General features: G+C 38.6%; 1 protein-coding gene across 7 annotated transcripts in view; it reads left to right on the forward strand.

The window, feature by feature from the left end:
- The first annotated feature begins 753 nt into the window (after window positions 1–753).
- The window catches only part of hdac7a (histone deacetylase 7a), a 75,045-nt gene continuing 47,834 nt past the window's right edge, over window positions 754–27,964 (forward strand). For 2 of the 7 annotated variants that reach the window (XM_026199116.1, XM_026199117.1), the window contains exons 1-2: window positions 754–1,066; window positions 18,368–18,436. In XM_026199116.1, coding sequence (XP_026054901.1) covers window positions 1,048–1,066; window positions 18,368–18,436 — 88 coding nt within the window. In that variant the 5' untranslated portion in view covers window positions 754–1,047. Of the gene's footprint in view, window positions 1,067–17,228; window positions 17,599–18,367; window positions 18,437–27,964 lie in introns of those variants that run through there. The other 5 variants (XM_026199118.1, XM_026199119.1, XM_026199121.1 and 2 more) reach the window with 4 other exon arrangements.

Here is a 27,964-nt window from a genome sequence, read left to right on the forward strand (position 1 = left end):
GTATTTTAGTCAACACATAAATGTACTTCTTTAAAGCACAAGAACAAAACAGCCACAGGGCATCTAGTACATCATTTATGGAAAAGAGCTGAGTGAAAAATTATTTGTAGTATTTTCAATGGAATTAAAAATAATTTTCGAAAAAACTTCACTCACCTCTTTTCCATTTAAAGACAGTTTATAGCGGCAATGACCAGAAACATCATAAGTAAAATGAAGTATAATAAAATAGTCCACATGATGATAGATTACATTCACACGCCTTATTTCCTCTTCACTTCAGTACAAATACAAAACATTACACATGTCAGTTAATCTAGAAGTCAAATATGTCCTGATGTGTCAGTTTCTTTCCCCCTATAAGCACAATTATGAATGAGAATGAAGAGCTCCCAGCTACTTTGGAAAGATTGGACTTTGGAAGATTATTAAATGGTTCCTTTATTTTTGTTAATGTTTTTATATTATATTTTTGTGTTTTGGTGGGGTTCACTAACATGATCACCGTAAAATATAAAAATGTTCTCCTTTCTGTGTTCCACAAAAGAATACTTCCAAAAGAAGAGCAACAACAGCATTCGTTCTATTGTTATTTCATTCCCTGTTGTTGTTATTAGCACTTTCTAATAATCTGACTGTTGCTTTTCAGCGTCTGATGTTGGTTTTCCTGCTATTGTCTGGCATAGATGGCCCCGGCCTCCTTAGAGCGCGTCCCTCCCACCTCCCCGAATCCCCCAGCCCTCCCTTCAGCACCAAACACACACACACTCTCTCTTTCCTCTCCTTTTCTTCCTCCGCTTGCAGCTTCAGACATTTGGGGAATCCTGAAACAAGTTGTTCCCGCAAAGAGGCATTGCCAGCGTAGTGTAAGAAGACTCTGAATGAAAAGAGGAAACCAAAAGAGGCTGTTTCACTAAGAGCCTTGACATTCCTGCCCTCCCGTGTTCGCTCCTTCATATCTTTCGCTGTGGACACTGACTGCGCTGGCTGGACACCGTGAGACTCAAGATTATGGACATAGAGACCCTGTAGAGCCCAACACACTGCATGTACACTCGACTTGCTGGTAAGTGTCTGTTTTAAGATCTCTCTCTTCAGCTATCGTTTCATTTGACAGGATGCATCATCAAGAGCTCACTTCAGGTCTCTAGAACTTTTCCCTCAAGTTTCGGCTGAGTAATATCTCAGTCCTCTCCGAGCCTTTCCTGTCAGGCTTCCTCAAGCTGTCTTTCTTCCCTCGCTGCCTGGGATCACTCGGAGCGCCTCGACTCAGATTACTGGCTTCCTCCTGTTGTTTGCTGGTGCAGGTTTCTCCTCCGCGCTCAGGCTTCGCGCTCCCACGCTCCAGCGCAGAGGGGAAGGAAAGCGCTGATAAGAGTTTAGGAGTCTCAGGGAGAGTGGCTTTTGTTAGCTGCCTCGGTGTGCGTCTTAAAAGGAGGGGAACTTTTAGTAGCATGCAAGCCGTTTTCTTCACTTGTTTTGTTGTTTTTGGATGTAACGTCTCTTTTTTATGGGTGGAGGGGTGCAAAAATTGGAAACAGACCCACCCTGAGTTGAAGTGAGTCAGACGGCATATGTGCATCTGTGTCAGTCTGGGACAAATAACAGTCCCATGACTTAGAAAAGGCAAAATGAGTGATGTCTCGGGATGTTGGACAAGGGAACTCTCTGGAGGCTTTAAATGGCTTGGATGGGATTTGTAATATTTTGGGTTTGGGAAGCGGAAAGGGAGGATAAGGTGATTGTTGGTGTGTGTGTGTGTTCTGGGTGGGTGGAATAAGATTGGCTATCTGCTGCCATACACTCTCTTAAACGTTTTTCGGAGGTTCCTTAGCTGCTTCTTTTCAAGAGTTGACTAAAAGGGGTTATTATAAGTTCTTCAGATGACTGTATTGTTTTGGGTTCTTTAACGCACCAGTAGATCTCAAACGATGACATCAGGATGTAAAACCATGTTTTGCCTACCAAAAGTGACTAGAAGTTGAAGATTAATCATGTTATTACAATGTAATTAATGCAAGAAGAAATCTGTCTTTATATCAATGATTATAGAATAACTGTCATAAAACCCACCAATCAGTGCTAGAGGATAAATGTGACAGAATACATTTATATTACATTTAGATGCATATTGCATCAAAAGTGCACACTTGTCTCTGTGAATGTTTGTGTCAGATATGATTTTGTCAAATACTCGAGATGCTTTAAATGGCTTGGACATGATTTGTAATGTTTTGTTATGGGAAGCGGATTGGGAGGATAAAGTGAAGGTGTGTGTTTTCTGGGTGGGTGGAGAATAATAAGAATGGATATCTGCTGTCATGTATGCTCTTTAAAGGTTCATTTGCAGCTTCTTATCAAGGTCCACTTTTCAATAGTTGACTAAAAAAGTTCTTTAGATGGCTGTGACAGTTTTGGATTCTTTAATGCACCGTTTGAATTAAAAAGGTGTGATCAGGCAACAAAACCAGATTTTGCTTACTAAAAGAGACTAGAACTGGAATGAGTAATAATTGACCGTATTTCTGCCTCGTCATGGACTGAAAAACGAGTTTCTTCATTGAAACCGAAAGATGCATTTATTTAGAGTTTTTCAAGGATTTGATCGATTTGTGGACATGGCAGACTCAATGGTGGAGATTTGGGAGGAAATGCCCTCTTCTCACATCCATGAGGAAGTGGCCTTGTGGCCAGCCTTGTGATGCATTTGTCCCTCAGACTGATGTACGCCTGTTTCCCCAAAATCTCATGGCTGCTTACTTTTGTCTATGCGATATGCCCATTTTAACATCGAAATTGGGAAGTTAACATGCAGTATGTTGAAGTCTTTAGTTTTGAACTTTAAAGGGAGAAGCTCTGGTTATGCGTGCTGCCAGTTTCTGCTGAAGTAGTCAATGAAAACCATGTCATAATCCCTGAAGACCAAACCCTGGAAATTTGACATGATTGCAAGACACCCGGTGGCTTATGAACTAATGTGAAACCCAAGTCAGATTTGCTCTTTGTGTTTTTTCGGAGTGATCAAGCTTGTCTCAAGTGGCCTGAGATTCCCAGGTTTCGAGGGGTATTCATTTACACATGGATTTCAAGCCCTCTTCCTCTCACTATCCGCTCTCTGCTGTACCCTTGTCTCTCTGGAGCGCCTGTGCTCATAGTGATAAGACTGAGTAGCGGTAGCTTTTCCTGTCCTGAGCAGGAAGACTTGCTCTCTGTTCAGCCACTGGCTTGTCCTGTGTACATCCTCCGATCCACTGGGAATATCAGTGTCGTGTTGAGGGCTGCTCTGGGATCATCCAGCTGTTGGCATACTGAACTGCCCATCCATCTGGACGGCCACATGCTGCAAACTGATATCGTACTCATTGTTTAGGTAGCAAAGATACAATCAGCTTAGACGTCCACGGACTGTTACTTTAAAAGGGCTGTAAAAAGCTAGTCTTGGAATACTTTGCATAAAATGTCCAAGAAAGCTTGAATGCCAGTGGCATTTGTTTGGGGTGGGGTTTGTGTTCAAACAATGATAAACAAATATGTGGCTAGGGTATTATGGGTGAGAGTTAATGAGTTGCAAAATGGTGGCTAGGGTGTTTAGTGTTGCTAAGGCGTTACTAAATAGTTGCTAGAGAATTGCTAAGTGGCTGCTATGCTCTTCTAGATGGTTGTCAGGGTGTTGTTAAATGATTGCTAGATGTTTTGGGTGAACTTTAGGGTGTTGTCAAGTGGTTTCCAGTTGTTGAGTGTGGATATTAGTGTGTTGCTAGGTGGTCATTGTTAAGTGGTTGCTAGGTGCTTTGGGTGGATGTTAGGGAGTTGCTAAAAGGTTGCTTGGTGTTCTGGGTACTCGCTTCGATTAGATTAGATTCAACTTTATTGTAATTATGCAGAGTACAACTACAGAGCTAATGAAATACAGTTAGCATCTAACAAGAAGTGCAAGAATATAGTGTTTTATATACATATAAGTGCAGAGTAAGTGTAAAGAATTTAAAGTTGAGTTGCTATAAACAGTATTAAGCAGAGTATATACAGAATATAAGAGCACGTAAAAGTAAAAGTAATGACAGTATCGCATTGCATCTGTCATCATGAATTGACGTATAACGTCATAACCAATCAAAACGCACGCTTATTTAAATGCTATCTGTGGGCATTTTACACCGATCTCACAGTATTTCCTACATATTTTACAACTGTAGGTTGCTTATTCGTTCGAATGACCACACCTAACCCCACCCCTAAACCTAACCCTCACAGAAATCATGCTAAATTATGATTTATTGAGCATTTACATTTTCGTGCACGTCTGTTCCCTGGGATAGAACCCATGATAGCATGATTACATATCAAGGTATAACGCAATAATCTACTAACTGAGCTACACGAAACGCAACCCAGAGGGCAAATAAAAGAGTACTACACATTAGTATGAAAACGCCCTTTTGCCGATAGGGGCGCAATTGTAGTATACGCTCTGATGGGTCGTATTTCAGGGATTTGGACAAACGACCTATACGAGCGTTTTGGTTGGAGGACAGGTTGGAATATAAATAGGAATGCAATGTAGGGATAGTATGTACATTATGAACAGAGCAATGAAGGTTTATATACACATTATGAACAGAAGCAACATGAGAACAGTGGTAATAAATGCCGTTGGATGAGTGTGCAAAAGTATTGTTAAAGAATGCATTCTATGTAAAATAACAGTAGTGCAATGATATTTTTATAGAAATAGTTTACTGTGCTTTGTACAGTAACAACTTTAGAGAGTTTACAGTGTAATAGCTAGAACAGTGTGCAGTCCGTGCACAACATGAGTAGTGCAAATACGTGTATGTAAAGTAATGTGACCAGTGCAGGTTAGATTGGTGGCGTGGAGTTCAGAAGTGGCCTGTTTACTGGCCTGTAAACAAAGTCTGTGGAACACTGTTTCACCCTGTTTTCAACACTCAGGCAAACATTTTCAATTTGATTACTGAAAGTAACCCTATGATCGACAATTTTAGTGATGCCTGTCTTAGCAGCACCCCTAATCTCTCCGGTCAGTCCTGGAAACGGTGACAGGAAACATGATCTCTCATCATCGAGGTCTCCCAGAGGCCGGCTCACATGAAGCCCTGAGGTCAAGAGGGTGATGAGGTCACCTGACTGCACATCCTTTCAAACAAAGGTCGATCCTTAAAGCACTCCATTCCCAGACACGCACACACATGTCCACACCATCCACATCAACAGCCCAAACGAGCCCCTCTGCACGGTTTCATGAGTACTACACAAACATGAATGTTTTGTTTCATAAACCATTTGATAAATGGAATGGAAAAACGTCAGTAGGTGGCACGAAAACATCTGAACCTTTCACAACACATCGGGTGCAATCACTCACACAAGCCGCCTGGACATACTGCTGGAGTCACTGTAGCTCCATACTGAGCAGGATATGAGAAAACTATTTTTGTCCTCAACAATTTTGGGATGTTTATAGAGTCGTTCCTCTCAGATGTGGTCATGCGTTTGATGCCCTCCTCTGGTGACTTCTGTGAACTGAATAAATAAGAAACGCCTATAAATAAGTGCATGGAAAAGCCTCTTGTCTCTGTTATGTTTTCAGACCACAAAATAAGACACTCAGTTTACATGACCTACTCGTAAAACATGCGGTGGATTGCCTTCAGTCAATTTCCTGTTGAGCATTAGGTGTTTGTTTCCACCTTTCAGCAGATGTTTCAGCATATGTTGAGTTACACAGGACGTGCATGCTGAATAATTTTGTGCATTGTGATTGTCATTTTATCCAGTGACCTGGTGACCTTTTGAGATGCAGCAGCATTGGTTTATTCTGTATATTGTTTCCATTTCTCATCTAGCGATGGGTCTGCAATCAAAGGACAGATATCTCAATATGAATATACTGTATATGAGTTTCATATCAGATTCCTCTGAAACCAAACTAACTGAGTCTGAGTTAAAATATTTTCAAAGCACTGCACACTGTGTGTTAAGAGTCGTCTCCGTAGATATTGCATTTCTTTCTTAAGGAAGTTCTGGAGGGACATCTGAAATAACTTTCCTCTGAAATGTATCACCAAGATACTGGAAGTAATTATATTGCTCATGGGTTAAATTTGTCATAAGTGCAAACTCGATGTCAAAACCATCTTAGGATTTTTCTCTCAATTAGAGGATATCATTATGTTTTGCGCTTCCTTATCAGTCACTAAACAAATGTGGAGCACCGAAGGGAAACCCTGCTGATGGCAGGCCAGACCTTTCCTGGATAAACACACATGGAATGGTCAGTTATTAATAATTTATTTTTCAGGGAAATCTTTACTGTAGCGCTCTGATTCATGATGAACATGCGGTAAAATCATAACAAATCATGCTTTTATTGCAAAGATAGACTCGTAATGGTATTTTTCCTAGTTGGTGAGATTTAAACTGAGGAACAGTTTATATCTCCAAATTCTGACTTTTTTTTTTTTCTTCAGAGTTAAAATTATATCTTCTTATATCACAACTCTGCGTTTACATATTTTTCTTCTTCTTAGAATTACAAAAAAAATTAAAAAAAAAAAAGACAACATTTTAAGATGTAAAGTTGCAATGACCTTTTTCCATGTTTTATTCTGTGGTGGAAATGGGCTTCTGTAGATTTTGAATACATAGCATTTTTAATCATTTTAAATTAAAATGTTTTCTCTTTTTTTGCATACACATACAGTACTTTCATAACTGTGAGCATTTGCCCATCAGGACTGCCTGGATCATGAAATAAAAACAACGTGAATGATTTGGCTTCAGGTTTCTTTTCATTTTGGTCCACAGGTGGTATTTTCTGTTGACCAGGCCACACTTATAGCAGTTTTTCTCTTTCTTTTCTTTTCATTAATTCCTCTGTGTTGGAGGGCTGACTGTTTTTGTGTGATTCCTGGACGTGACTCAGAGCATGACAGGAACTCAGGCGTTACTCATGCGTCTGAGGGTCTTCAGCGCCGCGCCGCTGTCTTGCGCGACACAACTACTGAAACTGACGTGTAAAGCCGTCGAGGGCTCCATTGTGTCACTATGTTGACCCTGTTTTCCACGCTTGGGCGTTCTGCACGTCTCAGTTTCATCCGTATCCTCATGTGCAAAGACATCTGAAAAGTATTGGACAAAAATTCTGGACTGAAAGTCCCTGACATACTTTTGTAAACATTTTTATAAAAGGTTTCATATGCATGGTGTTACATACTTGTGGAGCTAACAAGTCAAAATGTACTCGGTTTTCTCTCTAAATACGTGATCCTGGTGTTACTCTGCACAATTCATCAGTACACGTTATTTGAAAGATAAAAATATCTACTTTTTTGTGTAACGTCTCCTGACCGATGGACAAATAACTGCTGAGGCTGCTGTTGGGGTGATGCAAGCTTTCTGAAACCTTGCCAGTGGTTACATTTGGACATTCTGCATTGCAATTAGGATTTGTCAATATGTGCTCAGATCTGTTGCACTTGAATATGCATCACATTACACAAGTAAAATAACTTACATGATTTAAATATATATATATATATATATATATATATATATATATATATATATATATATATATATATATATATATATATTATAGGCAGTATCACAGCATCACATTACTGTTTCAGAGAACCATATAGCTAAACTAAAAAACCTTATACAGATAAAACAGCTTCAGAATATGTAAATTAATAGCTGTTGAGAAATAAGGACTCTTTTGTTTTGTTTTGTTTTCATTAAGGCTGTCATCATGAATGCACAAGCATGTAGCAAAAATTCTGAAATGAGTATATGACATTTGATTGTCCCCGATTTCTGAATGTTCATAATAATGTGAAAATAATAATAGCGATGATGATGATGGTGATGATTCTTCTTCTTCTGGATCCTAAATTCTCAAAGGTAGATCTTAAATTGTAAGTTTAAAAGCAGCAGAATGTAAGCGTGACCTTTCACTGATCTGTTGTTTGGCTTGACCAACGATTTCAAGCTCAGTCGTTCAATACGGCTGCTTCTAGGTGTTTTTCCTGTGTGTGACAGATCTCAGAACTGAAATACGGTAAGGACGACTTCAGTTTAACCACTGAAAGGAGCTGATGAGTGTTAGCGAGAGAGAGGACGAGAAAGAGCGAAGACGAGTAGAGACACAGCCCGGGGTTATTTTTAGTCTTTCTTTCCACCTCTTCCACCCACCTCTTCAGGATTGTTGTTGTTGAAAAAGGTGGGCCCGCTGTCGAATGATGTCAAATGTTGTCAGAGGAGGTACAGCACGTCCACCTCAGAGCTTGCTGGGAATTACCCCGTCGCCTCGAGCTCTTTCGCCATCCATATCGCTCCGCAAACTGAAATCTCACTACAGTTTCCACTCGGGAAAGTCTGTGCCTCAAAAAGCCATATGAATGCATTTATGGTGACTACTTTTTCCATCATACTTGCTTTTATTTGACTGGTTTTATTAGGGTAAAACGTTAATTATATCTGTGTCTTCTTTCACTATGTTTTCTAATCATTCATGGAATCCAATTCAATTTACTGCACTTTATTTATTTATTTTTTTAAACTGCCGTTTCCTTGAATTTGGTCTTTTTGTGGAGTTCCTCATTTTATCCTAGAGGTTCTCATATTTATATCTGTCTCAAAGCATTCTGTAAATCTCTCTAGAGACGATTTTAGGGAATTTAAGAAATTGCGTCTCTCAAAAAAAAAAAAAAAAAAAAAAAACGCAAGACTTCTTGCTTCCTGAAACTTAGTTAAAGGAACAGTCCATCAAAAAATGAAAATAAGCTGAAAATTTACAAACCCTCGGGTTACCCAAGATAGAGATGAGTTTGTTTCTTCGTCAGAACAGATTTGCAGAAATGTAGCATTGCATCAGTTGCACACTAATAGATCATCTGCAGTGAATGGGTGCCGTCAGAATGAGAGTCCAAACTGCTGATAAAAACATCACAATAATCCACACCACTCCAGTCCATCAGTGAACATCTAGTGAAGCCAAAACTGTAAATATATCAAGACATTTTTAACCACAAACCATTGTTTCCGGTCCATAATCCATAATATTGCAAGGAATGTCCTGGATTCAATACAAGCTAATTACAAGTCAACAACATATTTATTAATATCTTAAGTTTACTTGTAACTTTAATTCTGATGCAGTCCCAGCCTCATAGACTTCCATTTTATTTGCATTAATGCCTTTCTTTTTCGTTTCTATTTTTGTAATTAAAAATTGTTTTAAATATATGATGTTTTATATTTAAATGTTAGTATATCCTATTTTACACATACAATGGGACATGATAGAACTATATTCAAAGATGGAGCAAACATAGTTATTCAAAATTAACACAATTAAAACAAATTTACAGCAAAAAAAAGAAGAGTGTTTTCAAATGCTCTAGAATCACTCCCCGCTGACTTACATTGAATGTGCATTATTGAAAGTTAAGGTTTCACACACTACTGTATAAAACTCTTGGGTCATTAGTATTGTCAATCCAGTTATTTCTATCTTTTGCTGTAGTGTGTTAGTAGGAAATACCAGTTTACATTTCCAAATTTTTGTTTGCTTCACTCAGAGATCTGATCTGATCATCATCAATCTGTCTGAGATGACATGAAGAAACAGAACAAACTGAGACAGACTGAATCCAGAAGAACTGTGGCTTCAAAAAACCTTCCTGCAAAGCTACAAATTGCATTTCAGTGGCATGTTTTCCTGTTTCTATATTTGGCTAAATATGTATATACAGAAATTGATTTTGGCGTGCATATGATATGCAATGGTTAGGTTTAGGGTTGTTGGGAAGGCAGGCACGCCAACAACGTGAGTATCAAATGCACGCACAATTTTTATTTTATATGCACGTCAAAGACATGAGTATTGAATGCATGCCACAGTTAGTTTCTGTGTATAATTAACACAAAACACACAATTTTTTTTTCATGAGAATGGGCTAGAAAAACTATGTGCAAGTCTACCTTAAACAAATGCTGATTTAAATGCTGGTTACAGTTAATAGAAGTTAATTGATAAATACAATTTATTTATGACATTATTTTTCATTTTACAGCGTTTTTACACGAGTGCTGTTTGAGTGTATTTTTCTTGAAAAGCCCCTCACTCCGTCCCTTCTATGTTTTTTCCGTGCTGTAGTACAGGCTGGTGGTCTCTGATCTAGGTGATCTTCACATGTCAAATGGTTTCCAGCAGCAGTAACTGAACTCTGAGCACCGCAGCGATACGCTTTGAGCTGCCCACACTTACCCACACACCCAAAAACACTGGAATAAGAGCGTGGAAACTCTTCATATATGCCTCTCTTCACACCTCATCATCCTGTGTATTTTTTTTTTTTTTTTTTGTGCGGTCTTTGTTTGTTTTTCTATGCACATTGTGCTTCATTGTTTACTAAAAAAAGAGAGTGCGAGACTGTTGGCCATCATTTCCAAAACCAGAAACCCAGCGCAGTGACCTGTTGTGCAACTGCACTCATTAACTTCAGTGTTTGAGTTAAAGGCTCATGATGTGAAAACAGCCTGGATTACTTCTCAGATTTTGACTGATTTTTTGTCATTTAAATGCTGAATACAATTATTAAATTGTTTTAAAAAATCAAACATTTTGAACATAGTTTGCACAGATCTTTCTATAGTATTACTTAACTGGAATATTCAGTCAACTTTAATCAGCGCTTCACTGTATTACTGTTAATATTTGCAAATAAATAAATACATTTTATCATCAATATATAATGTGCATATTAACAGTAATAACAGGATTTGCAACTTAGCTAGTTATGAGAAAATAAAAGTCAGGCACAGTACAGGACTGGGTGTGAAAGGGTGTGAAATAAAACCACTCCTGTATATTTGCAGGCACTGTTACTGCCAAATACACCTAGCCAAATTAACGATTATGGCTCACTTAAAGAGACAGTTCACCAAAAATGACAGCTTAAAGAGAAAACTGCAGTTTTTATTGTTGTTCACTGAAAAACCTATTCACACTTCCACTGTGATCACTATGAACTGTCATTGTATGGAAAATAGCGGTTTGAAGATTTGTCTCCTTTTGTGTATGAAAGGAGGAAGTAAGTCATACTGGTTTGAAATGACATACGAGTGAGTAAATGATGGCAGAAGTTTGATTCCAGTGTGAATTTTCTCTTTGAAGACACTGATTAAGGTACAAGTCTATTAGAGAACCACAAAGATTGGCGTTTGTGTAAAATGCACACGACAGTGGTAGAATCTGGTCACGTGGCTTCTGAAGGCAAGTGGTGTTTGTGTGAGTCACCGCTGCAGTCATTATGAATGAAAAGATTCCCCAACTCTGTGCTTTAACCTTTACCACTTCTCCCATGCTTGGGTTTTTTTGCAAGGCTTGCAACCCCCCCAAAAACGGTGTCAGGTTTCAATGCAACTGAAGAAAAACCAATAAAGCAGAAATAGTCGAGCCAGAAATCAGTTCCAAATCCTAACATTCCAAGATCTTGAATCCTATCCAAGATTCTTGGAATTCTGCACCTCCCACGAGGCTTTTGTGCAATTTTAAACTCCTGACATGGGATTTTTAATTAGCGACTGGAGGCCAGTCTCAGCCTGAAGCCAAAGTAAACTGTGAAGACACTGTAGTGCTGTAGTTTGTGTTTGCTTTGTCTTGCTTTAGTCATGTTTGAGTCACATTATCTGAAGTGTAACGCCGCTCCGCACCCCACCCTCAAATACTCCTCCCTAATAATCCCTATTCCCATCACACACACACACACACACACACGTGATCTTTCTCCTCAACGCTCTTTTCTCTCCACACCCTCTCTTTTCTCTTCTCCTTACACTCCGCATCTGTTTTGTCTCCATGTTTTCAGAGCCTCTCCCACTTGTAGCTCTCTGGCCCCGTTGCCCTCTGTTTCTCTCGGGATGCTCTCCTCATCCAGCATTCCTCAAATTCCTGAAGGGTTCTTAAGGGACAGATCCTGCTGGCAAACCGTGACACGTCTCCCTCTCTTACATCAATCATTTTAGCGCTTCTTTTTGGTATTTTTAAAATAGATGAATAATACATTTTCAGGGAGCAGCTGGGGGTTCGGTGCCTTGCTCAAGGGCACCTCAGTCAATGTATTGAGGGTGGAAAGAGCGCTGTACATTCACTACCCCTCCTACAATTCCTTCCGGCCCGAGACTTGAATTTATAACCTTTGGATTACGAGTTCAAATCTCTAACCATTGGGCCATGAGTAAAAGCCAGAAAAACGTAATTCTGAGATTAAAAAGTAGCCAATAACTTTTCTATTTTTCTATCTTCTGTGTCAGAAGCATGCTTGATTGGGCAGTAAAGGGTGCCGCTACAGTAGGCTGAGAGCTGAACTGCTGACATTTACCCACAGCAGAGCCGGCTCTGTGCATGACTCTCTGTTACTGTCTGTCCAAATGCCACGGAGAATCCGATTAAAGCTTATCAATGGCTGCTATTATAACAGCACACATCCCAATCAAACCTGCCACATTAGCAGAGGAACACTGCCATGCTTTCACTGTGTGCGCATGGGTTACTTTAGAGGAAGGTAGAGTAGCTGGAATTGAAAGAGCACATTGAGGCACACAGAGATGTAATCAAATCTGGCTGATTCATATGACTAGTTTGCTGGCATTCACAGCCATTAGTTTCCCAATACTTAGCAGTCTGAAAGAGAGAGAGAGAGAGAGAGAGAGAGAGAGCAGTGGTTCTGTACGAAACAACAGGAAAAAATCTTGTTCTCTCTTAAAAAACACCAACAGTAATGACATTATTATTACGGTATGGAGTTGAAACAGTATGGAGAAAACAAGGTGAAACTGACCTTCATCATAGGGGCCGTTCACATATCGCACGTAAAAACGCGTGGAAAACGTTAGGCGTGCCGCTTTTTCCTTTTTTCCAAAGCGCTCGGGCAGAAGCGCTCCTGAGGCGTCCGCCATTGTTAAGCAACAATCACACGCTCTCTCCATGAAGACGCGGAAATTTCAGCAAAGGATAAATGGATTTGCAGCACTAAAAATCGCTCGCAGTAGCTCTGCTACTAAATTTATTTCAAAATGATCAGCTGTTCCTTCATCTTGGCTAAGTTTTCAACGTTGTTACGGAAAAGGATGAAGCTGATTGGTTAGTTCTTGTCACATGACCTGCGGTGCGTTTACGGCATTCTGTAAAGTTGAGATGTTTTTAACTCGATGTGGTGCAGACGCGCCTGAAAAAAATAGACGCGTCGCTTCCATTAAGAGCGCGCATGCCGCACGCCTACATTGGAAATAACGAACTTGTGCGCACAAAAGATGCCATATGTGAACGGCCCCTTATGGTATAATATTCCTCATTTAACAGGGTGATACTGTGCCATCATTTAGGTGCTCTGAACAGCTGTCAGAAAGTTGCTGTGTAGTGACAAGGTTGTACTGGATGGTGATATTGGCCTTCATCGTACTGTATGAAATGTTTTCTATTTACGAATATCTTCTTGAGACTTTGGAAAAATGTGATTGCTGTTCCTCCATTCAGATCCGTCACAATGCTAGGGTTTTCCGGGTTGTCGCTAGGGCTTTGCTGTGCAGTAATCAAGGTGTCTTGAGTGCATTGCTATGTAGTTGTTTGGGTGTTCTGGTGGGTTGCAAGGGGCTATGCAGTCATTCAATCAAGGTGCACTGATTTCGGGGTGTTTTAAGTGGTCTTGCTATAAGATTGCTTAGGTGTTTAGTGGCTGCTCTCGGTTGAATTACTCTAGAATAGACCTTAGGATATTTTGAGCTCTAGTTTTGGATTAGGATGATCCTTCAGTGTATTGTTTGCAGGGTTTTTGCCTGTTTTGTCACCAAATTTTATGTCCAGTCATACCTGGAGCAAGAGTTATAATAATAGTGATGATTGACTTAATAAACTCCATTGAGAATAATCACAAGAAAGATGACTGATCGTTTTACCCATCATTGCTAGATGAAAAACATCACTCGTTACTCAGAAGAGCAGAATAGACTCAGTTTTCTCACCTGACAGGACAAACATGAGAATGGGTGAAACTCGGTCAACAGAGAGAAACTGCTCTAAATCAAATCACCTCCGTCTGTGCTTTTTTCACTAAATCGTTTTTCCCCCAAAATGTAAACCACGAGCACTGCATCCTGTGTGCATTTGGACTGACATACAGCTAAGCTGTCGGAGAGGATCTCATTAGTGTGAAAATTAAGTTTGTGTTTGTCGGCAAGGGGAAGGAGAAAAGTGAATAATGGTAAACAGCCTCTGTCTTAAACTGGGGGCCATTAGGAAACCATGCTGTGTTCTCTGTGCATATGCTGTACACTTCTGCATTAAATTAACCAAACGGGACAGATGACGATTTCTTTTGAACTGTCTATTCAGCAATAAATTACTTTTTGTAAAACATATACAACCCTCTCTGTGAAATCCAGGCTAAAGTCTCAAAATCCAATTATGAGATACCAAGCATCACATTTTGATTTTGACCATTCATTTCGTTAATATTTATGATATCATGTCTTACTCAGTCAATATTATAGATATCGATGTTACATTTTCACAGAATGTACCTTATAAAGTATGTTATGTAGAAAAAAGTAAAACACCAGAAAAGACTTTAGCTGGGTTTTCACAGCCAGTGTCACATATACACATAGAAAACAGTTCGCAGCAAAAGCCTAATTCTCAAACAAAACAAGTTTTATTCTTTGTTTTGCTCATAAACATGGGTGAATAGTTCACTTTTGGGTAAACAGGGTAAATCACATGAGTAAATTTGTCATTTGTGTGTCTGTATATAGAAATGTGTGACTGAGAGGCTGAGCACTTCCTGTGATTACTGAAGAAAGTGCGTTCACTGTACTCCCTCTATCTCCCTCTAACGCTATACTGTTGATCACACATGAAAAAAAAAAAGATGAAATCACTTACGGTACATGGTGTGAAGATAAATATTTAAAGCACCACAGCATGCAACAATATTCAAGATTTGCATATCTTTAATGTCTGATATGAAGACGCTCTGCAGATATATACAGTAAACATCTAAGACAGATTAAAAAAAGGAAAATTGCAGTATATTTTAATGCAACTATTTATAACAAATGATGTTATCAGTATTACGGTTTGATTGAAATGTTATAATAGTGAAATGATATAAAAATGAAACATGATTTTTTCAGAATAGTACATGTCTGTTTTCCCCCGTTCTGCTGTAGCACTCGAGCTGACATGAACTCAAGTTCATGCATGAACAGATGTTACGTTATCCAGCAACACAAACTCAAAATGTTGTTCTTTCAACACAAAGGAATATCAAATGGTCAAATTTACTTACAATTGATTAGTGACCTAGAAATTTCTTTATAAATGTACTTAATTATTTTTTTTTTTTATATTATTTTTGGTTTAAAACTTCTGGTTTATTTTATACAAACAAAGGCTTTCGAGTCCCACTGGATGCTCTACATTAATAGAAATATCTGCATTCAGTAGAATATGATAGACATTTAAATCCTAAACATGCTGAAAATCAAGTCTTTGCTGCCAGTGCAGGAGAGTTTACTTTGATGCACATGTGTGTGTGTGTGTGTGTGTGTGTGTGTGTGTGTGTGTGTGTGTGTGTGTGTGTGTGTGTGCGTCGCCTGTTCCCCTGCTGTGCTGCTTCTCTGTCAGATCGTGGTCTTGTTATTTTCAGCTTCTGCCGGATATGATTCAGACTGAAGGACTTTGTAATTATAACACACACACGCACACACACACACACGGATGAGGTTTCTGGTAAGGCTGTTTGGGATCCCCCAGTTAGAGGAGCATTTTTAGGTGTAGCACAGCACTGTTTTAGTTTCATTATGTGTATATGTGTGTGTGTCTGTGTTCAAGGGTCTTTGTTTGGTTCCTCTGCCCTAGAAATGATTTAGGTATTTAAATAGCATTGAGGTTTTATATGCTGGAACCCACTTCACTGTCAAAACGGACATGTTTGACCACACACACAGTGCATGAAAGGAAAAGTGCTGTGTGTGTTGTTTCTTTATACCAAACTGAAGTATAAAATGTTTTTCGTAGCAGTGAAAAAGCAGCATGGGTGTATGAGGCCAGGACAGCAGTCGAGGTGCACGTAGGTAGGTTTTGAGACACAGGCAGTGTACGCCGGTGACGAGAACTGAGCGATCGGGCCTCACAGAGGAAATCAGAAACCCACTGGAGACCGCCACTGTGTGTCCTGGTTTCTGAGAAACAGGTCATGAAGTGGTTTCAGAGCGCGTGTGCAGCGCGTGAATGCTGACCGGTTCTGTTTTACAGAGAAAGACAGAAAGAAAAGAAAAACGCCTGACTGACATGCACTGAAACTACATGTGCATATGCATATAATGTACTTTTGCACAATCTTGCGTCATGCATGGTGGTGGTTGTTGTTGTTTTTTTTTTCATTTATGTTATCTCTGGAGGAAATCGAAAGGTTTCCTTGCTATTGCTACTGGAAGATTATATAAAACCCCTAAAGATGAACAGAGACTCAAAGTTAAACTTCAGTTAAAACGATTTTAGTGAACGAGTAAAAAATTTAATCAGATTGTTGTACCAATACATTGTCATTTATTTGCAAATTGCATTAATTAAGTGCGCTTTACACAACAACACATCAATTCAAGCAATGACTATAGTTTATTTTTGATGAAGACAAACACACTTTTTCTTTTTAAACTTTTAATAAAAAGAAAAGTATTATTATTATTATTATTATTATTATTATTATTATATTGGTAATTTAGCAAAAGATACATTCAAGACAAATCTAGACAAGAATTATTGATACTTTTTCGAATGATGATATATATATATATATATATATATATATATATATATATATATATATATATATATATATATTATTATTTTTTTTTTTTTTTATGGTGATTAGTGAACAATGATGGTTAATGATTATTAGTCCAGTCTTCATTCTAACAAATTATTTCAAAATGCTGCTCTATCTGATAATTGTTTTTTTATTTGCATTAATTATTCTTATCATTACCTAATATATATATTTAAATTTTTTGTTTGTTTGTTTTTTTTACATTTTTTTTTTTTTATCTGTTAAGTCGTCTTTTTTTGTGGGGTCCTGCACCTGCTTCTGAAACATGGTTTATCTGGTGAGTAGTTACACAAATTTTAAGTACACTAGAGTGCAGTGTGGATGTGGCTGCAGCCTCGGCCAATGAAATAACAGAGAAGGAAACAATGCGAGAATGCATGCGTGAGACGTCACACGCTATTTTTGGAGAACTCCGCCCACATTTCTATTTTCGTCCGCCTCAGGGGCGGGGCTTAGCGAGAGACTTGTAATAACTCACTTTCTCCCTCTCTCGCACCACTGCCGAACATCGCTGCTGCTCTCTTTAATGGATGGCAGACTACTAACTGAGGATTAAGACAAGCTTTAACTGAGGAAACATTTGGACCTTAAAAACAAGTCGTAAAGTCTTCTGCAAAAAAAGAAAAAGGGGTTTCTCACAAGGGAATAACGACCTGTTGCATGCTTTTATCTTTCACATAAGGTACAGACTGTCTTTCATATTATAAAGTGTCCTGCTGCTTCAGTCTTTATAAGGAAGTCAGTTTGCCTGGCTTTTTGACTAACGTTTGCTATGCCTTTTGAAAGCTGTCGCTCACTTCGCTAGCGATGCGTCAGTCTCTTTCTGCGCATTCCTGGAGTATTGTGATTAATGAGTTATTGACATATTTATATTGCCAAGCATGGCTTCTTTACATTTAATAACTCTACAGAATATGTGCACTGTGTGGGTGAAACTCATGCATACTGTAAAGAATAAGTTTAGAAACAAAGTGGAAATGAAACCCAAACAGACAGAGACAAACACTTCATGTTCTCGAGTCTTAAAATGCGTCTCAAACTAAAAAGCTTTCAGTTTTTGTGCAGCTTGATTTAAAACAGTGTGACTCGAGTACCTTGACAGCATTTTCAGGCGTTTAGTGATGGCCAAAACTATTAAGTTAAGCATTGCACACTGTTTGGGACCACTAGGGTTCATATTAAAATTGACCATGGTTTCCATAATCTCTTCCAACATTAGGTTACTGTCCTTACTAAAACCATGTTTCATTTAAGGAGCTTTCAGAATCTTTCAGATTTGGTTATTTTTAATTAATTAACTGTTTTTCTGGTTTTGATGACACTTGTTGTAGTGTAGGCTAGTGCTGTTGTGTGTTTGCAGTGTATAAGTAAGTGTGTATCTGAACAGAGAGGGTGTGAGAGGCAGGAAGCCAAGGCTCTCTCAAACATCTCCACTTCTTCTGGTTCCACAGATGGCAGCTGTGCAGTGGGACTGATCGTTGAGTCAGATCAGAGAGACACTCACTGCTGGGGAGCGCCAGGTACAGTATGAGTGGAGATGATCACATGCTTTGCCTTTACACCAGAGAATGAAAAAGCCATACTTCCCGGAACTATTTACTTTGGGAAATTTCATTCATGAAATTATAGGCCTATGTGATGCAGCCTTAATTATAAAGGTCCAAAAAAGTAGTAAGGAACACTTCAAATGTCTGAATGTAATTGCATTAAATAAGTGATTGGCAATAGCATGTGGCACCTGCAAGGAAATGCTGCAGGCTTTCTCAGAACCTTTTATTACTTTTAAAGGTGATTTTTGGTGGATGTATGACGTCCGTTTACACAGGTGTTCTGGTGACCGCACAATAACTATTCGACAGCCACAAAGTGTGCATAGATTTTGTCTCAATTATCAGAATAACTTTTTTTCGGAGCCGTTCTGCACAATTGTTTGAAAGATGTTTTAATGTGTCTCATGATCGTCAAGGCTGCATTTATTTGATCAGAAAATACTGTGGTTGTATTTAGTTTTAAATATTATTATTATCATAATATAAAATAACTGCTTTTATATGTGAATATATTGTAGAATGTAATTTATTCCTGTGACATTATTTTTTTTTTTACTCAAGTCTTCAGCGTCACATGATCTTCAGAAATCACTCTAATATGCTGATGTACTGCTCAAGAAACATTTCTGAAAACAGTTGTGTTGCTTCATATTTTTGTGGAAACTGTGACTGTATGTTTTTTTTTTCTGGATTCTTTGATGGATAGAAGTTCAAAATAATATATTTATTTGAAATATAAATGTTTTAGTAACTATGTTAAAGTCTTGGTAATTTAGTAATTTCTCTCTTTCTTACTGGTTTTACTTACTGATCCCAAACATTTGAATGTACTTAATGGATTTTTATTTTATTTTTTTAAGTTAAAAAGATCTGTGATTGGATTCTGAGTGATATTTAAGTCTCTTTTAATACAGCTGTGCATATACAGCATATATTGCAGGTGTCATATTTCAGGTGTGTTGGATTGTGATTGAAGAATTGATGTTATGTGTATGGCATTAGTCCTGATTGAATCAGTAACAGACCCTTCTGAGTCATCTAGATGACCTGATCTCTCCAGTACACGGAGATTAGATGACTAGCTTGAATATTCATCGTTCCACATTAGTGTACTTAAGTTCATTGACGACATGCAAGGCGAACGCTGTATGGCTTATGTTTACAGTATTAACCCTCATGTTCTGCTTGACCAAGGCCATTTAATGCAAATATACATACACGTATGTTCAAAATGTGTAGTAATAATAATAATACTTTCATTCAGCATTAAATTTTAGATGCATTAATCAAAAGGCAGTGACAGTGCATTTATGATATTGCAAAGATCTCCATTTCAAACAAATGTTTCACTTTTGAAAACAAATCTGATAAAACAATGTATAACGGTTTTTCACAAAAAACATGAAGCAAGTTTTCAGCATTAATAATAAATCAGAATGATTTCTGAAGGACATTGACGACTAGAGTAATGATGCTGAAAATTCGGCTTGCCATCAGAGAAATAATATATAAATATATTCAGAATAGAAAACGGTTGTTTGAAATTGCTATAATATTTCACAGTATTATTGTTCTCACTGTATCTTTGATCAAATAAATGCGGTCTTAGCGAGCATAAGACACTTTAAAAACATCTAAAACCTTATTGATCCCACAGTTTTGACAGGCAGTTCAATCTTAACATTAACTAATCAATAATTCAGTATTTAGATTACACTCACAGAACACATTTACCACTATTTTATTTTATCTAAAGCTGCTGACACAATTTCAGTCACCATTTCAAACCTATTGCTTTACTCTTGACTCAGCGGATGGTAGTGTAAACAACCAGAAACAGATCATTGCTTGGCTTTAGACATCGCTTGTCCTGTAGCTTGCGCCAGGCTCCATGGGAAAAACAACACGATGAGGTCATGGCCAGCGGCGCGGGGATAACGTTTCAGCCGAGCCTGTTATAGGGATCCGATCTGCTCCCGCTCTTTTGTTCGGCTGTTACCGGGCCCCACGGACCGCTCGTGAAGCCCACTGAACGGTAGAAGTGCCCGCCTTTTGTCCTTCTCACAATTTATGTAGTGCGTGAGACCCGATACAGTTTCGTCATAGTTTATAATACAGATCATATTGGGCAATGTGACGGAACTAGCAGGCCTAATCATATCACATTCAGTAACTAAACCACAGTTTGTGTAAACTACCTCAGAGTGAATTCCTCTGGTTTTGACATGTACATACAACTCTCCCTAAAGTTTTATTGCATCGCAATGGTTTAGAAATGTTCTGGCTGTCATCTAATAATCATGCAATGTAACTTAAGGTGTGTGTGTAAAGCACTAAACCAGTGTCATATGAGTTGGTTATTAAAGTTTATTCAATTTTAACTGCTGGTTTTCCGGATCCAAAGGTGCATCTCTTTGGTTTCTGCCACGTGCCAAAATGATTGTTTCATATGAGTAAAGCAACCTGACTATGTAAGGTTGCACAGTATCAGTAGATGGAAGAAAAATCTGTTTCCTGGTTAGTAGGGGATGCATTGACTAGTTAACTAATTGGTTAGTCTTACCACTGGTTAGATGTTTTGTGCCTTTGTCAACTGGCTGTGGATCATGTCACTTAAATTGCGCTTGTTATGTGGTGACAGCTGAAGTAATATTCAAAGTCTTGGTTAGTAGTTAACTAATTGATTAGCACTAAACCAATGTCATGTAGGTTATTTACATTTACTGTATTTCAACTTCTAGTTTTCATGTCCCATGTCAGAAATATTTTTTAATACGATGACATCACTCTTGAGATTAGGTTAGATGGCAGCAACATCAGTTGTTTGGTTAGCAAGTTGTTGCACTGATTAGTTAACTCATCAGTTAGTTCTTTGACTATTTTATGTTTTTAGACTTTGTTGTGTAGTTGAGGGCCATGCAATTTTAGTTGTGCTTCTGTACTGTGGCAGTTGGAGGAAGATTCAGTTTCCTGGTATGCAGGGGTTGAACAGACTAGTTAACTAATTGGTTAGTTCTGCCACTGGTTAGAAGTTTTGGTCTTGTATTGACTAGCTCTAGCTCATTTGACTCAAGTTATGTTTGTTCTATATTATGACAAGCTTGGCAGCTGGAAGAATTTTCAGGTTTTTGGTTATTAAATAGTTGCAAGTTAACTAGTTGGTTAACGCTACCACTGTTAGATGTTTTAGCCTGTGTCGACTAGTTGAGGACCATGCGATTTAAGTTGAGCTTGTTCTATATTGTGGCAAGTGATGGACAATTTGGTTTCCTAGGTTAGTAGGGGTTGTGTTGACTAGTTAACTAATTGGTTAGTTCTAGTTAGATTACTTGCTAGATGTTTTGGGCCTGTGTCGACTAGATGTGGATCATGTGACTTAATTTGCACTTTGTGTATTGCAACAGGAGGACACTTCAATTTTTGGTTAGTAGTTAACTAATCAGTTATCAGTAAACCAGTGTCATATATGTTGGATATCTAAGTTTTTTGGATTTTAACTGCTGGTTTTCAGGACTAAAAGTTGGGTCTGATTGGTTAGTTATTATTTACTTTTTTAGATTACCAACACTGCTCCTTAAAGCGGTCATTGGATGCCCGTTTTCCACAAGTTGATATGATTCTTTAGGGACTAAACGAAAAGTCTGTAACATAGTTTGGTTAAAATTTCTCAATGGTAGTGTAAAACAACACCTTTTTTACCCTGTCAAAAACAGCTCTTTTCAGAGCAAGCTGTTTTGTAGCATTTTCCTTTAAATGTTAATGAGCTCTGCTGACCCCACCCCTCTCTTCCGAGCTGCTTTCAGAGAGACACTTTACTTTAGCCACATTCATTGTGAAACTTGCTAATTAGCACATTATTAGAAAAGGTGATTTGCAAAGATTCATTAAAGAAACATTGTACTCACTTTTTTTGTTGGTAAAGCTGGACCATGAATGATTCACGCTAGGGCTGCACGATTATGACAAAAATCATAATGATTATTTCCTTGAAATCGTAATGCAATTATTAATTACGATTATCACAATTTACATTGAATGATGTTTATACCATTGTTTGATGCAACTGCATGCTGTATTTTTATATGAAAACAAACAAGCTGAAAACACTTTAGCTGAAAAAAACTTTAGTGCTTTTCAATAGTATTAAGCCTCAAATTTCAAATATACATCGGATTGGTTTTCATCTTTAAATGATAAAAAAGCACAAATATGAATGGTATTATATGGAGTTATACTAAAACTAAAACAATGGAAAACCCCATAAGATAAGGTAGAAAGAAAAAAAATCTTATCTTAAGCGGAATACAAACTATCTATTTCCACTTTGAACGATTACGTAATTGTGGCATCCATTATTGTAATCGCGATTAGAAATTGTATTAATTGTGCAGCCCTAAATCGCGAAAAAATGCATCTGGTCTGGCGGTGAAACAATGGAGGATTGATGACAGCTCACTCAGGGCGGGTCTAAGGTAAGACACCAGTCCAGTCTGTGCTGAAATGCTACTGTCAATCAAACGATTGTAGGAGGGGCCTGTCTGTGTGACATCACAAAGACAGGCATCTGAGATTGCCTTCGGTTTGAGAAAGGGATATTTTAGTAGATTTAAAAAAAAACACATTGGGTGTATTTTTATCATTATAGAGTGGTTGTGTAAACACACTGCCAACAGACATTTCAGTGTAAAACAACTTGTAAAGTGCATGTAGCATCCAATATCCCCTTTAAGGTAAGAACTGCATAATGCAGCGTACCAGTGGGATTTTTTTGCCAGTTCATTGGAATTGATTTACCTGCGGGGCAACATAAATTAATTTGGTTATGCATTAGATGACAAGAATGATGGAAAGATGTTCATTGTGAGGTATTTTTTGCATCCCCCTTGCTGTTAGGGGCAGAGGGACAGGAGAGTCAAGCCGACAATAGCGAGATTGTTTTTCGAGGAGCTGGTGTAAAGATCACATTTCCTGTTACTGGCTGAAAGCGTGGTCAGCTGACACCAGCCTCCTTCACTGCTGCGGCTGTCATCACTGCTCAGATGAGAAAAAATGACACTAACAGCTTCAGGGCACAAGTTAACTCTTAACATGTACAAATATCACTCCAGACCAAAGCTGTGTCAGAATCCATCTGTTGCTGGTGGTGCTGACATTGAAGCGATGTGATGCTTCGGTGAGGAAGGTTCCGCTTGCTTTCGCAAATCTGAGCCCTTTGTGATTCATCCAGGATGTGACAGTGCTGCTTTCTGAAACACCTTTGATTTGGAGTGTGATTTTTCAGTTCTTCTATATGCGGTAACCCTTACTGTGGAAGATCTATCGACCATCACCATGATCATCTACCATCATCCCAAGATTTGAAGGCTATCATATATGTTGCCTATTTGCTGATGTTAATTTCTGCTTAATTTATAGTTTTTTTTAGATTTGTAGATGTAGATAATTCCATCTGCTTAATTTCATTTGTAACGGTTTTACAAACTAGTAGATTAGTCCCGTGCTTTGAACCTGTGTTGATTAGTCACGGATCACATGACTAGTTATGTTTTGAGCCAGTGATGAATAGTTGTGGACAGTGTGGCGCAACTTTTTTTTGTTCTCTATTGTGACAGCTAGATGAAAATTTAGTTTCCTGGTTAGTAGGGTTGACTAATAAACTAACTGCTATACCACCTTTTGATGTTTGAGACCTGTATTGACTAGTCATGCACCACATGACGTTTTGGGCCTGTGTTAACTAGTTGTAATTCATTGGACTCCACTTGCATTTGTTCTTTATGACAGCATGTGGTATAAAAAAAAAAAAAAGGAAATAGTTTCATTGACTAGTTAACTAATCAGTTAGCTTATGGTTTGAGGTTTGAGCCTTTGTTGACTAGCTGAGCAACATGTGACTTCAATTGCGCAATATGGCGACAACAGGATGAAAATTAAATTTCTTGGTTAGTAAAACCAACTAGTTGGTTAGCTATAGCACTACTGAATGCTTTGTCAACAAGTTGTAGGTAACTTGAGAATCTGAAAATAAAAGTGAAACTGTGACACAGAATGTTCTCTGGCGGGCCGTCAGACCACTTATTCTACATGCCATGTCCCATAACTAGTCAACAACTCTCGATCACTTGGTAAAAATGAGTAGTCCAGCACTATTGGTTATATTGGTTATTTAAACCCTGTTTGGCTCAAGCCAGCGCTGTGGAGTCGCTGGGAATGAACTAATCCTGTTTTCCCAGAGCAGCCCACACCGGCCTGCTGTTTTTAGAAGCAAGTTCAAGCAAGGTCTGTGAGGATCAGGACGTTGTGTTTGACCCCCTGAATGTTTGGAGACAAGGAAGTGTTCGGACACAAAGGTGCTCATTTGTTAGAGCACCCAGGACAAAAAGAGCTCATTGAGCCAGTGTGAGTCGGTGTGTGTGTGTGTGTGTGTGTATTTGAGGTTACAGGGAATGTTAATGTCCTCCTTCATTGTTGGAGGCTCAGACAGAAGTTCGTGAGGCTGCATATGTATGAGATGAGTTCCTGGCGAATGCTTTCCCAGAACTGTTGTTAAATAAAAAGAATCCATGGAAAAGCGAACGGATGGCGGAGGAAGTGCAAGTGGGAGTGAAGGGGTAAGAGGAAGAGGCAAATCTGCATGGAGAGGTGTCATTATGTACATTTTTGTGTCCACTTGAGAGTTGTTGGAGTTCAAACACTGAATTACACTGTTGAGTGGCGCCATTTTGAGTGTGCAGTAAATTGTGGGTAGACGTAACCTCCTCTATGTCTGTATCTCTCAAAAATGATTTACACTGTGACCATACCCAAAGCAGAACTACATTGCAGTTATGTTGTAATGCATTTAACACACTTATGTAGGTCACAAAAATACTTTTATGTAATTACGCAAACTTGAATGATTGATGCATTGCAAGGGTTGGTGTGGCAGTAACAATCCTCCATACTCTAGGAGGCGATACAGTTTCCTTTCACCGTCTGTAACATTTAAGGTGGTGTTTACACAACACCAAAACCCTGGGAATGCATTGTGTACTTGTCCTGCGTTTATGTAATCTTTCAATCGAAATTGCAATAACTTGTAATGTCTTAAAACGGCTTTTCATTTTAAGGTTAGAGGAAACTATCGCCCCCTAGAGTATGGAGGTTTGTCACAGTTACGCTCGCAGTGCATCGATCCTGTTTCTGTAGTTGCATGGAGTATTTTTCTGACCTACATACATGTTAGTGTGTTCTGACTCATTGTGGGATGCAACAAATGTGAAACAAGTGTAACTTGAAGTGTTATTCATGTAGGCGGCTCTAAACATGCTGACAGGTAATCTAGTGTGCTTTATGTTCACACACTTGTAAAGAGTACGTTTCACGCTCTAGTATTGCCTTCATTAGTGTGACATACATTTAAACCCACTCACACATTCACACACATGACCTTCCCCTGAGGCAGCGCTCCTCTACTCCTGCCCTTTCTCCTCCATCATGCTATCTTTTCAACATCAGACACATTCCTCTCGTTGACCTGCTAAGGCATTTACTCTTTCTGCTGATAAAATTCAGTAGCTAGCTGTAAATCACAAGCACACACAGACTCCTGATGATGTGTAGTCGCATCAGCTGACCGGTATGACTCCACAGTCGTCCTATAGCTTCTCAGTCGTGTTGTAACTCACAAAGTGTTACAACAAATCTTAAAACCTTAAAATAGTTTCTTAAGTCTAAACCTTTGAACAGCAAGCCCTCACACATTCAGTAAACTAATAAGATTCAGCTTTTGATATCAGCGTCATACACTGTTCTGTTGTGCCACATTAGTTTTGAGTTGAGTTAATCAGAGTTATATTATGTGTGGACTGGCCGATCTCCCAGAAAATCACACCGACATTGTTAAAATGTGTCTGGGATTGAGAGTAAACCTGCTCGGCTACTGAAAGAGAGTCACAAACTTCGACGCTGAAACAGTGCTTTAATAATCGACCCGCTCTTCCACCCACACAAGCACACACTCCCCACATCTTGTTGTTGACAGGAATACACAAGGCTTGTGAATCTGCAGATGCTCAAGTATTTGTGACCAGCTATAAATATAAGAACAGCTCACACGTGTACACAAAGGCGCACACTGGCTGGACGAGCGTCCTGAGCAGCTGCCGTGTAAAGCAACGGGTCTGAATAGCTCAGACAGCTGTGGACTCTGCAGGAACACTCGGGACGAAAACACACCGAATGGATCGCTGTATAAGAGAGACATGGCTGATACTTTAACATTATCCATTACAGCTGTGAAAGAGCAACACGGTCTCTTCTGGCATCAAATATATTCAGTTTACCATTTAATACTGTGACTTCTAGAGTCATCGAATAGAGATCGTTCACTCTGTTACAACATTTAGTGAGCTTTGACTGTATGTAGGCAATATTTTAAGGCAACGAAAGTGCCTCATTAAAAGCTATCCCAAAGGTCATACATCTAGTTTAGCATGAAAAAATAAAATAGACAAATATACCGTAAATGATTAAATCATGTCACGTTAGATTTCTGTGAGCAGGAGGAATGGGAAATATCAGGACAGGAGTGATAGATAGCACAGTGAAGAAAGGGAAGACAGATGGTGAGATTAGAAGCGAGCGAAGAACACAGCGAGAGGGTGTATGTGAATGCGGTCAAATGTATCTAAAATTGGAGATCCTGTCTTGCAAAAGGTCGATTTAGCAACAGTAAAATAGAGAGCGAGAACGGGAGGCCTATTTAAACGTGTCAGCTTATCTCACAGCCGCTTTGAAAAGTATATTTGCTTTTCCTTCAAAATGCAATGCAAGGAAGGAGAAACATTGAAGATTTGGCGAATAGAATGACACGCATCTTACGTTATCAAAAGTCCAAGACCACAATGAAAATCTGGCAGGCTTATTTAGCGTCGTTTTCCAAATAAATGATGAAAAACAAAAGCATTTTTATTAGTGGTCTCAGATTTTTGTAACCCCCATGTTATCAGGGTTTCATGCTTAACTAGTTTTTCCATCTCTACTCCCTGATTTGGGTCTATTCCCTCAGTTAGCCATTAAGCGCCTGTGAACTCTTTGCACCATGGGGTTTTTGCGACATGTTGGAAACATTGTTTTCTGAATGACCATGTGAGACGGACAGAAATAGCCTGGCCATTTGTCTTGTTTCACTTTGTTGAAAAACAAAGTGAAAAATAACTGGACAAGCAGTCCAGTTATGAGCTTAGCCTAATTAGTACATTATAATAACTTGATGTAACTTACCTTGCTATAGTTTTCTTTAACCAAACTTGATTTGCTTGCCTACCCAGCTAACGGGGAACATTTAAAATGTTACAAAACATTCTAAAAGTAATGTTTATGGAATGTTCTTATTTAAAATTTGACAGACTTTCTCATAACAGTGAAAGAATGTTATGATGTTATTTGTACTTGATGAACAAATAACTTGATGTACTTGATGAATCTAAAATTTATTTGCAACATTTAAATAATGTT

Source organism: Carassius auratus, chromosome 23, assembly GCF_003368295.1.
Source record: "Carassius auratus strain Wakin chromosome 23, ASM336829v1, whole genome shotgun sequence".
NCBI lineage: Eukaryota > Metazoa > Chordata > Actinopteri > Cypriniformes > Cyprinidae > Carassius > Carassius auratus.